Here is a 14376-nt window from a genome sequence, read left to right on the forward strand (position 1 = left end):
GCAGTTTTTATCATGTTCCTGTGAGTAGAGCTCTATTTTTGAGCTTGGTTTCACAAAATAAGGAAACAGGGATGTCAGAAAGTGGCAATATGGAGAAGAAGCAGTAAAAGCAAAGTGAGCAACTCTATAATCATTCCTGTTTGATTGGTTGAAATGTTGTGTTAACAACTATTTAGAAACAACTGTTTCTAAAATACTTAAGTAATAGCCACTGAAATAATTTTTTAAAAAGCAGTCTGAAAAAGCCAGATGAGTTTTCCTCTAACAATTTTAGCCTCAGACTACACTGTCCGCAGCTTCTTTCAGCTGCACCCAGGTAGAGATGGGACAAGTCAAGCTGTCCCTTTCAATCACTGCTCTGAATCAGTGACTCTGTGATGAGAACCAAGGATACGGGTAGAACTGATGTCCCAGGGAGTTCTGGCTACACATGCATAACCTTCCTTTCCATCTTCAATCTGCAACCTCCACTCCAATTCTGGAAGATTGCATGCAAACACTTGCAGATATCAGGAGGGAGATCTCAGCACTCCATACGGGCCCGGAGAGTGACTCCTCAATGCTTGGCAACTGTGCAGCGGTTGGGAAAGGCACAAATACAGCTCATATCTTCACAGGCACTTGAGAAACAGACATTCCTTAAGGATGCCTTTGATAAAGCTAGTGGAGTATGCTGTAATTCTAGCCCTTGAGACATGAGTAGGAAACCCTGTGAAATGTCTTGATGACTATATCCAATCACAAGAGTTTTTGTAATCCATGTGTTAATTGTGGACTTCAGAAACTGCCAGGCACTCTGCTTCAAGGCGGGGCTGAACCTCATTTCTAAGCCAGATATCTTTCTAAAGCATGTATTTTGTCCACTCCCCTAATACTGGGGTGCTTTAATAAGTAAGGACCAAAACATCTTTATGATTTTGCTCACCTACCCAGCTAAGGCGGTTTTGCTTCCAGGCTCTCATGGCTGTAGTAGTTAAAAGGACTGAGGGGCTTTCCCACTGCTGCTGGATCCGCTTCCACTGAACTTAGGAACTAGGTCCCACCCTAGCCACTATTTTTGTAACGTAGGTGTCCAGTGTTGGGGCCCGGGAGTGCACCAGTTGCTTTCTTAAGGACTAACTTCTGTGCCGGTATCTATAGATACATCTAGCTATATTATTTGTGTCTATTCGTATTCTTGGAGCATCAAATATTTGTTGATAGAATCATCAAACTTTTGTTGATGGAAGCATAAAATATTATTTAAATCTAGTGTCATATTCAGTCATGAGACATCACTGTTTAGATCACTTCTGTGGATGGACTCTGTTCTCCCTATCATGTTTTCCCTTGATTTCACCCTTGCTCTTGCTCTCAGCTTAAAAAAGCATTCATATTTTCAGTCTTCTAGCTCAGGGGGCCCTCTGACCCCAATTTCTGTTCTGTTGCTCCCAGACCAAATTCTTTCCCCCAGTTCTAGCCCTTTCTGGATGCCTTTTGTTCCTAATTCCCTGAACAACTTTCCCTTTATTGAATCCACTAAGACTTTGAAATTGTGCTCTTGACTGCCCTTGCCTAGGTTAATAAGAATCCAACAATTCCACAGCAAAAAGGATTGCTAGATGCTAAGAACCGGGAGTGTGTGCTCAGGTCCAACATTTGAGAAAAGAAACTTGACTATATGTTTCTATTGGTAGTGTGCTTTTTAACTTGCACTCAGCATTTATTTATGGGAGATTTTTATTTGCAAGAATGTTTGTATTGATGGAAACTCTCAGAAACCCTCCCACTGAACAAGTGCTTGCTCTTCCAAAAGTCATGAAAGTTTTACCTATCTATCTAATCAGTTTGCAATTTTGTTTGATTCACAGAATCACAGAATCATTCAGGTTGGAAAAGACCCTTGGGATCGAGTCCAACCATCAGCCCTACTCTACAAAGTTCTCCCCTACACCATATCCCCCAGCATCTCATCTAAACGACCCTTAAACACATCCAGGGATGGTGACTCCACCACCTCCCTGGGCAGCCTATTCCACTCTCTGACCACTCTTTTAGTGAAAATTTTTTTCCTAATGTCCAGTCTGAAGTTCCCCTGTTGCAGTTTAAAGCCATTCCCTCTTGTTCTATCACTAATTCTTCTCCTTATCTTTATAAAGCTGAATTGTCCATGCAGGACATTAACTGTTATGAGGTGATGTCAGCCAACTGAGCACCATGAATAAAAAAAAAAAAAAAAAATTATAGTCAGAGTGAAAACTCTGTACATAGTGTGTATGTGACTGGACAATGAACAATAGAAAGTTTTTGAAGATATGTGTGAAAAAAAATCAAAGTTTATTTTCAGAACTGTTAATGAAAAACATAAATTTAAAACATTATCTAAATAGAGCAAAATATTGTAAGACCTGATTATCTTCTCTCTCCCTCTCTATGTTCATATTCAGTATTTCTCTAATGTGTTTTTTGGTCATAAAAAACCAATTCTATTTTGACATATATTCTGCTCTGCATGTAAAATTCCATGGACATACCTGCAAACAGATTTAGCTCTTAAAAGGAAGCTGTTTGCTTAATATTCCTCAGGGGGGTGACTTTTGAAACACTGGAACATAGAGATTAGCTTTTAAATAAAGCTAGCCCCCAAAAGTGAGAGGATTTAGAGCTTAAAAAACCCCCCAAGCCTACAAATATATATATATAGATTTCTTTTGTACCTCAGATATCATTGTTCATGAAGGATTCACATAAATTCCATGGGAAAAACTTCAGATTTGAAAAGTATCACAGGTACTGAGCTGTTTCAACGAGATGTTCTCAGCCCTGATCACCATCCCTTTTTCTTTGATCACCACACAGGGAGAGACTTGGCCATCATCCTTAGACTGTGGCTCAGCAATAACTGAAATACCATGGCCAGATGGTTTTGTCTTCTGAGAGGTGAGGATAGCATGATATTCCCCGGAATGAGCATGTAATTTATTTACAAGTCATTAATTTTTTTAAAAAGCAAAAGAAAACACTGGTGTGTAGATACAACAATTTTGTGACAGTCTGTATATTGGAAAATAATGTCTTTTCACCTTAAGAGATTATCCTTGTCCTGCATATCTCCCAATAAAAATGAATAGAGGCAAGGGAAGGCAAAGGAATAAAAAAAGAGCGGATCACAATGGAAAAAAGGAACTGTTAACACTTACTTATGACAAATCCACATTGTTCTTGCTCATTGATAATTGGAAATTAAAAGAAGAAACTCTGAAGTACTTAACAGAGGACAACCTAGAGCAAACATGTTTGTGACTGGGTCTTGGAAAACAAACCCCTGTGAAATGTCAGAACATAGTCTAGGGAGCAAGGAGGGATGGAGTAAGTTTGAATAAAAAGAGACTCAGAAAACAAGAGAACAAGAAGACTGGGCAAGGCAGGAGAAAGAGCCATTAAAATTCAAGGAAGATTGAGCTCTACTGGGCCTCTGGAGAGAAAACTAAGAACTTCAAAGGAGAGTCAGGGAAAAGCAGTAAAGAAAGGGTAGATATTCACAGCATATGAAGGAAAAAAGGTTTAAAAGGCCTGCATGAATGAGCAAGGGCTCCTGACGAAAATCAAACATAGAAAGGAATCTTACAAGAGATGGGAACTGGACAGGAAACCAGGAGAAATACAGACACACTCTCTCAGCATGTAGGGAAAGCCAACATCCTCCTGGAGTTGAATCTGAGGAGGAATGTGAAGGACACTGCGAAACCTTCTGCAAGTACCCTGTAGAAACAGGAAGATGATAGAAAAATGTGGGACTACTGCTGAAGAGGGAGAGTACCTGGTTACAAAGGACATGGAGAAGACTGAACTACTCAGTGCCTACCTTCAGTGGAGGAGGATCACGTTAGGAAACACTGAACTGAACTGGACACACATGAGACCACTGGATCTGATGGGATGCACACAAGTGCTAAGGGAGCTGGCTGACATCATGTCTTTTGTATGTCTTTGAAATGTCAGGCAGAACAGGGAAGGTTCCTGAGGACTAGGAGAAAACAAATGTCCCTCCTATTTTCCAGCAGAGCAAGAAGTTAGAACTGAGAACTACAGGCTGATTAGACTCACCTCAGTCTCTGGAAAGGTGATGCATCAACTAATCCTGGAAACAATGGGAGTAGTCAGCATGGATTTATACAGGTAGAATCATGCTTAACCAGCCTGACAGCCTTCTATGACCAGAGGACTGGTTGGTGAATGAGGGGTGATATCTGGACATTGTGAATCTGAACTTCAGCAAGGCTTTCAACTGACTGCCATAATATCCTTATAGGCAAACTGACAAAAAATGAACTAGATAAGGCTATGATGAGGTAGACAGGTCTCCACACAAGACTCCAAGCCTTGTGATCAGTGGTAAGAAGTCCAGCTGGGGGCCAGTCGTTATTGGAGTGCATCAGGGGTCAATAGTGGGGTCGATGCTGTTTGACATCTTCATTAATGACAGGGTGCACTCTCAGAAAATTTGCAAATGATACAAAACTGTGAGGAGTGAGTGATGACATACATGGGTGGAGAGACATTCAGAGGGACTTTGACAGGCTGGAGAAATGGGCTGACAGGAACAACATGAAATTCAAGAAAGAGAAAGGCCAAGTCCTGCATCTGGGAGGAACGACTCCAGGCACCAATACACACTGAGTGCCAACTGTCTGGAAGGCAGCTTTGCAGAGAAGGACACAGGGGTGCTGGTGGACACAGGGTTGACCATAAGCAGCAATGTGCCCCTTTGAGAAAGAAGGCCAACAGCATCCTGGTTTGCTTTAGTATGTGCACTGCCACTACAGGAGAGGCATGGACATAGTGGAGTGAGTCCAGCTGAGGGCCACAAAGATGACAGAGGGACTGGAGCATCTGACATATGCGGAGGGGCTGAGAGAGCTGGGATTGTTCAGCCTGGAGAAGAGAAGGCTCAGAGGAATGTTACCAATGCGCACAAATACCTGGTTGAGGAGAGGACAGACGCCAAACTGGGTAAACTGCTCTAGCTGACCCTGCTTGAGCAGTAAGTTGGAATAGGTGGTCTCCAGTGGTCTCTTCCAAACTCAACTATTCTGTGACTCTGTATAATGAATGACTTTGGCTTTCTAAATTCAATTCTTCTCCAAGTATCCCATAGTTTAATGCTGGCTGCATAAGCACAACTGTTTTCAGCAGCAATACTTGGGAGAAGGTTTATAGGTTAGTGTAAACCTGGATCAGTTTCTCAAGAAAAATACCAAGTAACTGAAACATTTGCATGGATCTTACAATATTGTTTGAGATTTTTTTTAAAAAAGGGCTTTCACATTCTCTTACAAAAAGATTTCTGAAAATTGAAAGTAGTGAAGCCTCATTCCTCCCATATTTGTACTTTGAGGTTTCACTGAAAGCTGTAGGTTCAACTAGTTCCATTCTTGCGCATTTGCAAGAGGTCTGGTGTCTAAATTTTCTGGTGTTTGATTTGCTGAGACACTCTACCAGACAAGAAACAGTCTGCGCTACAGTTAGCCTAGAACTGCATTTGTTAAACCTCATGGGCCACTTTACATATGCTGATTAGATAGGTTGTTACTACCGAATAAAGAGGATACTGTCAGAGTTGTCTGATAAATTGGGTCTCTGTCTCTCTCTTCTACTAGACAGACTTTTCCTCAATATTTACAAGTGCTCTAAGACCTGAATAAAATTCTGGACTCACTTAGGCAGGGAGACTAATAGGCAGGGAGCAATTGCATACATTTCTATATCAAATCCAACTAATGACTGCATACATTTTTTCACAACCTAAACAAAGGAGATTTAAAGAAGAGAAAGCTGGAAGACAGAACATTTGTATAACAATAAACATGCTGAGCAGTAATATACACATTTATTTGATTTAATTCAAAGAAAAGGAACAAAAAAGCTATTTTAATAAAAGGTTGCTTATACATACCCAACATCCTGCTTGGCCTTGGAGGCAGACTTTTCAGAGTTTCAAAGACACACAATTCCTACCAATGCATATTCCCTTTATAATAATGTATTTTACAAAGCAGTTTCAGAGTGCAGATCCATGAATGGATCTAATCATTATGCACAGGGAAAACTTACACTGTCTGTCCCCTTATTTCCATAGTTTCATAAAGAAAAATGCACATAAGCAAGAGAAAGCTATTTTGTCCTTGCCTTCTATTTGCCTAGAATCTCAGTGATATCATTCTGAACAGAAACAGTAATAATACAGTGAACTGGGGAATGTATACTTGGAAATACTAACAAAGGCACACAAGCTGTGAAATAGCATTTCAGCAGATTTTAAATACATTTTTAACTGGAATTCAGGTGACAAAGTGTTTTGCTCCATCTGAAGACGGAGAACTAAAGCACAGTTTTATGTGTCCAAAGCTTATGTAAATGATGGTTTTTGACAGAAACAATGATGATTTAGGAAGAAACTGAAAAGTCTGTGTAGGGGTTAAAAGCTTCTACAGATATACTAGTAGGAGAAACTTTTGTGGTTTTGGTTTCCACAGTCTTCTCAGAACTGATACCATTATCACTACAGGTTAACACATTAATGTTCTTTTGCTAATGATCTAAACATACATATCCCTTTTTATCAGTTCAAAATTACACAACAGTGTTTCTATTGCATCATTTTTGCTGTTGGAACAAGTCTCATATCTAGGCCATTTAGGATCCTTAGGAAGGAGATTTCTATTAAAGTAATATTTTTCAGTCTGCAACAAAGCTACACTCAAACACTATTAACTAAATTCATCAATATTTTGGTGAAATGATGAATGAATCAAGAACAGTAGCTCTATAGCACATGGGAGGTTGTTTTTCCTGTTTGTTTGTTTTTTATTTAAACACATTACACATTAGCATAAGTCCAAAGCATTTGGTTAAAACACCAGGGTGTATCATGCCTCCAAGGCATGATGAGGCATCTTTGAGGAGGAGGCAGATTTGCACTATCTGAAGAGCACTGCTCTCTGTGAATCACTGCACTTCACACTAACAGAGGGGAGACCAGGAGTAAGTCCTCTACCACTGAATTGTCACAGCTCCAGATGGCCCCTTGCTCCAGGGAACCTTTACTCTTTTCTTTGCTCCCCCACTAAGCTTGATATACCTGCTTAAAGAATCCATGTGTCAGGGTTTGACTAGAGGTTACTCAGGTTAAAGGCCTTGCCCGACCTGACTTTCCTCTACAATGCACCCACAGAATCTCCTGAAAGTATATTGGAGTTTCCTATTTGAAACCCAACATTGACTCGAGTGCTGGGTGCTGCAGGTTTCTACCTTAAATCCCTCATGAAAGAGTAGTTCTTTCTCCCCATACAACAAAGCCAGCAGGACGGAATGCTGTTCCAGAGAGGATGGCAAAAAGATGGGTTCTTTGCTAAACCAAGGTTATTTAGGCCAGCTTGTCATTTTCTTGCATAATATTGTTTGAGGACTGCTCATTTATTGGTGTGGTTTGCTGAACTATAGGAGTCAGCAGCAGGTTAAATAACCTTTATTCATTTTATTTATGAAGAAGCCTCAGCAAAGTTTGTTTGCATGGAGCCATTGACCCTAGCTATTGCAAAATAAACAGCCTGTCAATGTAATCTCCCAGGCAAACGCCTTCTAGGACAAAGAATAAGTTTTATTGCTTCAGCTCAATACTTCTTCAAAACTAGAAAAAGTTTAATAAACTGATTATTTGCCCTCAATCTTCCTAAATTCACTGTACTGTCATATTTTAATGCAAGATACAGCATAGGCTGTTTCTGCCTTGGAAGAGAGATGCAGTCCAACCAGGTAAGCCTTATATCAGCTATATTCTAACAATTCATAATCAGCTCATAATTCTCTGGCTAGACTAGTCTTGCTACAGTGCCAAAATCGAGCATGACAATTCAACTCATGGCCAAAGAATGTATATAAAGCTCATCGAGGTGATCTTAAGTCAATACAAATGTGATCATTAGACTCTAATTGCAGGAATAGAAAAATTAACAACTGACTGCCACTTTCAGTTATAAATGATATGCACACAGTCTGTGATAGGGGAATTTGAAAATTAAGGTAATTTGTTTTACTTGAAAATTTAATTTAAAGGAAATTTTACTACAAAAACACTGAAGGTAGTGTAAAGGTATGTTGCTGGCCACCATGATTTATGTGGGAATTAATGTTAGCAGGAACTAACAAACTGAACAGGCAGTGTTGGCTCTAGGATGGACCCATACCTCACGTGTTCTTACCAGAGTTATCAGTAGCTTTTCACTTTTAACTTTACATTGTGCTTTTAATTTAAATTTAGTCAATTTCTTGCAACACTATGTGAGAGCCTAGCTTTTCTGACAGTAAGTTGCCTTTAAATTTCTACATCCTAACCTCATACACAACTAGAGCTACCTTGAAACCTAATTCTTCTACAGTTTCAAAGCATCATGGTGATTAAAGAGTTTCAAAAAACTGAGTTCTTCCACAGAATTTATGAGCACGCTTTCATCTGCATTAATAATTGAGAACTGTGGAAGCAAAAAATCTATTAGAGAGTGTGCATACACTGCAATGTTCAGCTTATGCTACTTGTCAAGAGTCCTGAAGAAAAAGTGTACCTTCTCATAATCTCTTAAGTATGACTATACTTCTTCTGGACTAAAAGTAACCTGCATCTGGCAAGCTCTGCAGTATGCACGCAGAGGTGCTCAAGTAATTTTATCTTCTGCAGCATACCCCAGATTAATGGAATTTAATTTAAAACAGTTAATGCAATGCATGTTTGCCTATTTGTTGCATTCCAGGTGACAAATTAATTTAGTAAGAGATCAATCCCCTTGTGTTCTAGCCGATCCTCAAAGATTAGAGGGGCTAGGGGCAGTTGGATTTACCTCTTAACAGGTAGGCCAATTAGTGCCAGAGAGGGCCATTCTGGACAACCCACCCCGATAGCTGATATTTGAGATACCCTTGGGCTAAATTAAGGTGACATAACACCAATCAATCAATGGAAAAATTTATTAATGGCAGAAACTATATTTTAACAGAAGCCAATTAAACCTTTTAAAGCTAATTAAGCCCTGTTAAAGCTCTATAAACAGTTATCAATAGTAGATAGTAAACCCTGTTACTTTAAAAAGGACTGAACTGCCTGTAACATAGAAGAAAGAGAGAGAGAGAAAGATAGAAAAATGAAAGTAGTGATCTCGATCTCCACCCAGGGTTCCAGTGACATCGTTGGTCCAGTTCCTGGTCTTGCTGGTGATGGTGGTGGCTGCATACCAATACACTGCTCACTGTTCCTTAATTACTGTGGATCATTTGCATGCAAGGCAGGAGGGGGCAGATCCTCTTGTGCTCATTTACATCTGAAGCGAGGAAAAGCGCAGGCTCTCCTGGACTCATTTACCTGTGAGGCGAGGGGGGATGGTCTTTGGGTGTTACTCCCCGCCTCTAGCCCCACTCCCCCCCCATCATACGTTAATTACTCCTATGCACAGTCACACTGCAGGAGGACTTACATGGCTCTTGAACACCTGTTCAGCTGATCTAACTCCTGATCTTCTGCACAGGTGCCACGAGGGGGGTGTGGTCGCGAAGCCCCTTCCTCACATAAACTCTGCGAGTTGTTTTTGCTGGGCAACCCAAAACCTTGCACGGTCCGGCATGAACTCATGCCAGGCTGAGCTGCAGCTCTCTGCACTGTGCAGCCACAATCTTTGAGGCATTAACTCTGTCAGTCTCTTACACTATTACACAATCAGCAGAAGAGTTAAATTGATGTTTCTGACACCAGATCCAAAATGCTAGTGTAAACTGTAAAAGCCGAACAGAAGTGCTGGGAAGTTTCTTCATACAAATCCCCTCAAAAAGGGGGGCAACACCACAGTAACAGAAATTGCTATAAATATTGTAACCAAATAAAGGCAAGAATAGATGGCTTAGATGATTAGTAATGAGCAACAGACTCTTCCCTTAACTGGGCACTAACCCAAATCTAGCCGAGGGTGGTAGTCACCAGGTTGCTTTACCAGTGCATGGGCCTGGCTGATGGTAGCTGCAGTGCGACTGCTGCATCACCCCAGTCCTCCGGGCCGATGGTCCCCCCCGGGGAGGATCCACACCACCGGTGCACACCTATGCTGCAAGTAGCAATCCTATCCTGCAGCATTCGAGGTCACCGAGAAAGCTTTAAGACTCAAAACGCAATAAACAAACAAAAAAATAGGCTACGCAGCCCTATCAGCCCATCTGTGCTAGATCAACTCGGCAACAACCGGCTGCCCCGAGCCCTGCTTCTGTGGAGGACGGCCAGTGGCCTCCTCAGCTGCAGCGACGAGGCCTTTGCTGGGTAGGGAGCGCTTTTAAGAGCCACCAGCAAAGTTTAATGACAAGGAGCTGCCGCCTCCGCCGCTCCCGCAGCCCTTCTCGGCGGCCGCCGGGCCGGGCCGGGCCGGGTCTCGCCTGCCCGCCCGCCTGCCGCTACCTCGGCCCCCAGCCCCGCACCTCGCTGCCGCCGCCCGGTGCCCCCGACCCGAGGGGAACGGCCCCAAGGTCACACAACTGGCGGCGGGGCCAGACACCGGGCCCAGCCCGGCCCCTCGCGCAGGGGAGGCGCGGTAACGGCCTCAATCGCCCGCCCCGCCGCCCCCGCCAGCCCCGTGACTGCCCGCCCCGCCTCTCCGGGGCCTGCGCCTGACAGAAAGGCGGGGGCGGGCGGCGCCGGCAGCAGCAGGCCGGGCCGGTAGCTCGTCAGTGTGCGAGCGGCTGGCGGCGCGGAGGCCGCCGGACCGGTGCACCAGCGGGAGGAGGAGGAGGAGGCGGCGGCGGCACCGGCACCGGCACCGGCACCTCGAGAGCCTGTCCGCGGCCGTCGCCGAGCGACCTTCCCTCCCTCCCTCTCTGCCGCCGGCTCCTGCTCGGGCTGCCGCGCCCCGGGGATGGCGGTGCTGGCCCTGGCCCTGGAGGGACTGGCCATCTTCGGGCTCATCCTCTTCGTCGTGCTCTGGCTCATGCACTTCATGTCCATCATCTACACGTAAGCGCGGGCCGTGGCGGGGCGGGGGATGGTGCCGGCGTCCTTCCCTCACCCCCTTCCACCCCACCCGCCCGCCATCGCGCCGAGAGCCGACCCGCCGCTGAGGAGCGGGGCCGCGGGCCTCGTCCCCCGCACCGCCTCCCCGGCGGCACCGCTTCGCCCCCTCTCCCCGGCCGGGCTCCGGACAGGGAGAGCCCCCCCGCTTCCCCTGTCTCCCCTCCCCTGGCGCGGGGCTGTCGGGGCGCACCTGCGGGCCGGCGGGCGGACACCATCGCTCCTGCGCCGCAGCCCCCGGCGGGAGGGCCGGCGCCCATCCGGGGGTCGAGTGGGCTGTCGTGAGGGCACAGCTGCTACTCTGCCACCGGTCCTCGTGTAAAACCCCCTCTCCGTAGCTTTCTGCCGCCTGCTCTTGCTCCGTGATCTTTGCTTCTTCACCTTTAGTGGAGCTAGGGAAGGCTTGGGTTTTGTTGTTTGCCGATACGCCTGTAAAGCAAGGCTTTTCCACTGGTGGTGGGAGACCAACGTGCGCAGCCGTTATAAAATGTGAGCTTTTGGGTGTGCAACGAGCGTACAGCAGAACAGTCGAAGTAGCACAGTACTCTGTGCTGACCAGACAGAATTTTAGCTGTAAGCACGCTTCTTTTTTTTCCTTCAGAAGTAATGGTAGTACTGGTAAAAAGAAGTGTAAATGTAGTGTGCATAGACCCTCTTTTGATAACTCCAAGGAAAAATGCTTCAAGAGTTTGTGAGAAGTGTTTGCATTTTGGTGGCTGGCAAACAAAGCAGGTTATTGCTTGAGCTGGGCACAGGAATTGTCTGTGGGTACATGGGGAAAGGATTAAGAATGCACCTCTCTTTCTGTAGAAGACTATGTTTTTACTCTCTTAAATAAAAGGCCACTGTTGCATCACTACAGGGATTAGAAAATATCTGAATTTCTGTTTGCTTTGCTTATCTGTTCTCCTTTCTTGCTGTTTCACATGCACTATAGGTATCCGATAAACCCTAGCCCTTGTTGAAGGCGAAGCTCTTCTTGAATATGTGGGTGCTAGAGATTTGCTTCTAATGCCCTTGATCATGCTTACCTTGTTCTTTTTTTTATGTGAAGTCACTGATAAGGTCTGACAGTTTTTCTGTACTGTAGTTCGGTTGCCTTCAGATCTGATTTACTCAGATAAGTAACTTCTTGAAAACTAGCTGTATGGATTGTCTTGGGCACAAATGGCAGGATTTCAGTACTGGGGGAGCTGCAAGGGTACCTGGTGGGAGAAGAGACCATGGACTACTGTGGGCACAGCTGATTCTGGACAGCTTTGAGGCTGATGAAAACAGCCCATTACATGCTAAAAGCTCAACCTATCAGATGAGTGTGTGTGGCGCTGCTGCTCATAAATCTTTAAGAAAGAGTGGCAGCTGCGAGGGGCAGGAGATACAAATGGAGATATGGGGGAAGACAGGCAAGAGGGTAAACAGGAGGATAAAAAATGAGATGCACTGAGACATGAGAGGACAGAGGATAACCAGAGGAAGAGGACACTGTTGGGTGGTCCATGCCACAAGAGCTACACCCGCAAAGGCAATGGTGCACACTGGAGCAGGGATACTCCTAAATGGACTGTGGGCACCAGTTAAACCATGCCAGGCAAGTATGCATACCCCTAAAGGGACTGCGACCTGTGGGCAACCCATGTTAGTGTGGGGATACCCTGAGGGAGTGCACCCCTGAGGAGGCTGCAGCCCCTGGCAGACCCATACTGGGGCACAGACTGCCAGAGGGATTGCAGCCTGTAGGTAACTCACTCCAGAGCAGATACACCTGCTGGAGCAGAGTAACAGTTAAGAAGCAACCAGCAGTGGAGCAAAATAAGTAGGAAGGAGGGCGTGGCAGAAAAAGCATTACGCATTGACCCTTGCCTCCTGTGTTGCCTTGCTGAAGGGCTTGGGAGGGACTGGGTGTAAGGAGTGGAAATGAGAACAATTCAGATAGAAAGGGGGGAGGAAAGGTCTCTGGCCGAAGCTGAGCCTGGGGAAGGAGGGCAAAAGGTGCTTACCTAAAAGTTTGTCTTTTTTTTTTTCTTTCTCAGTACCCAAATTGGCAATAATTTAAAGTAAGTAGAATTCCCTGAGTTGAGACTGTTTTGGCTGTGACAGTAATTGGTGGGGAATGGATGTGACAGCTGGACCTGGTGTGGCCTGGGCCTGGAGTGTTTGCAGTTATGTGAAACTTGGAAGGAGTTGTGTGTTTTGTTATTAGGAACTTGTGTTGCAGGTGTATGTATTGGGTATGGGGGAGTTAATACAAACAATGTGTTAACAAATGGAAAACTTGCCAGCTGCAAAGGGGATGAGTAAGAATTGGGATGGTCATGTCCCAACCTATGATACTGCTGGAGAAAAGTGTGTTTCCAGTGAGGCTCTCAAGGTACTGTCTAGCAGGTCCAGAGCCAGGAGCTGACTGTATTTGACAGAATAGTGGGCTGGTGGTAATGGGAATTTAGGGTTCAGTGTGAAAAGGTGGCCCTTGGTTGGAGCTGAGCAGCTGGTAGCACTGAAATGACTGAATTGCAAGCTGTGCTGCGTTGACAGGCTGTTGCGGAGGAGCTGCCCCAGTTACAGTGATTTGGCAGATCTGTGGGAATGGGACCACTGTTCCCCATAGTGTGACCACACAGCTGCCCTTTGCTGGTAGTGAAATTAAAGCAATGCTGGACACCTAACTGCATCTATCCCAGGGAGGTGTCCTTGCAGTGTCTGTGTTGGTGCTGAGAAACTGGAGCTGGTGGGATATAGCTGATGACTGGAGAAAGCACTGCTCTGGTGAGTTTGGAGCCTGTGCCCCTTGTAAGCACTGTCCTGTGCAAGGGAGAAGGGCTGTGGCGTTGTCTGGTGGAGTGGTGTGTAGATGAACGGCCTGGTCCTGTGAGCAAGATACCCTTGTGAAGAGAATTAGCAGAAGGAGGTAATCGACTGTGTTTGCTTGAACTGCTGGAGCGCATTTATGGGGAAGGAACCCCAGATAGATGGTATCATTAATGCCATGACCTGAAAACTCTGGTGGCTGGACACTCTTACTAGTGCATCTCATCTCCATAGATACTGTTTTGCCCTGGACAGCAGGCACAACATGCAGCACCCTTTCCTAGACCACTGAGGTATGAAGGGATCTTCACTTAATATGGAAACTCCTTTTGATGTTGGTGGGAGGATGTAGTATTAGAGTAGAATTATGTAATACTTTTCATATACTGAAGACTACTTATACTGTACCTGTTACAGGAAGTGAAGAAGATGAAACTAATTAGTCTTCCTGTTTTTTATTTATGGTCAGTGTTGTTGGTTTTAACATTTTTAAGTTA

General features: G+C 44.8%; 1 protein-coding gene across 1 annotated transcript in view; it reads left to right on the top strand.

Annotated features, from left to right (window-relative positions):
• Nucleotides 1-10706: 10706 nt before the first annotated feature.
• Nucleotides 10707-14376, top strand: part of UGCG (UDP-glucose ceramide glucosyltransferase) — a 36502-nt gene continuing 32832 nt past the window's right edge. Inside the window, exon 1 of the mRNA XM_074856133.1 lies at nt 10707-11020. Within this exon, the coding sequence (XP_074712234.1) occupies nt 10923-11020 (98 nt within the window). The 5' untranslated portion in view covers nt 10707-10922. The remainder of the gene's footprint in view (nt 11021-14376) is intronic.

This window comes from Strix uralensis, chromosome Z, assembly GCF_047716275.1.
Source record: "Strix uralensis isolate ZFMK-TIS-50842 chromosome Z, bStrUra1, whole genome shotgun sequence".
NCBI classification, from domain to species: Eukaryota; Metazoa; Chordata; class Aves; order Strigiformes; family Strigidae; genus Strix; species Strix uralensis.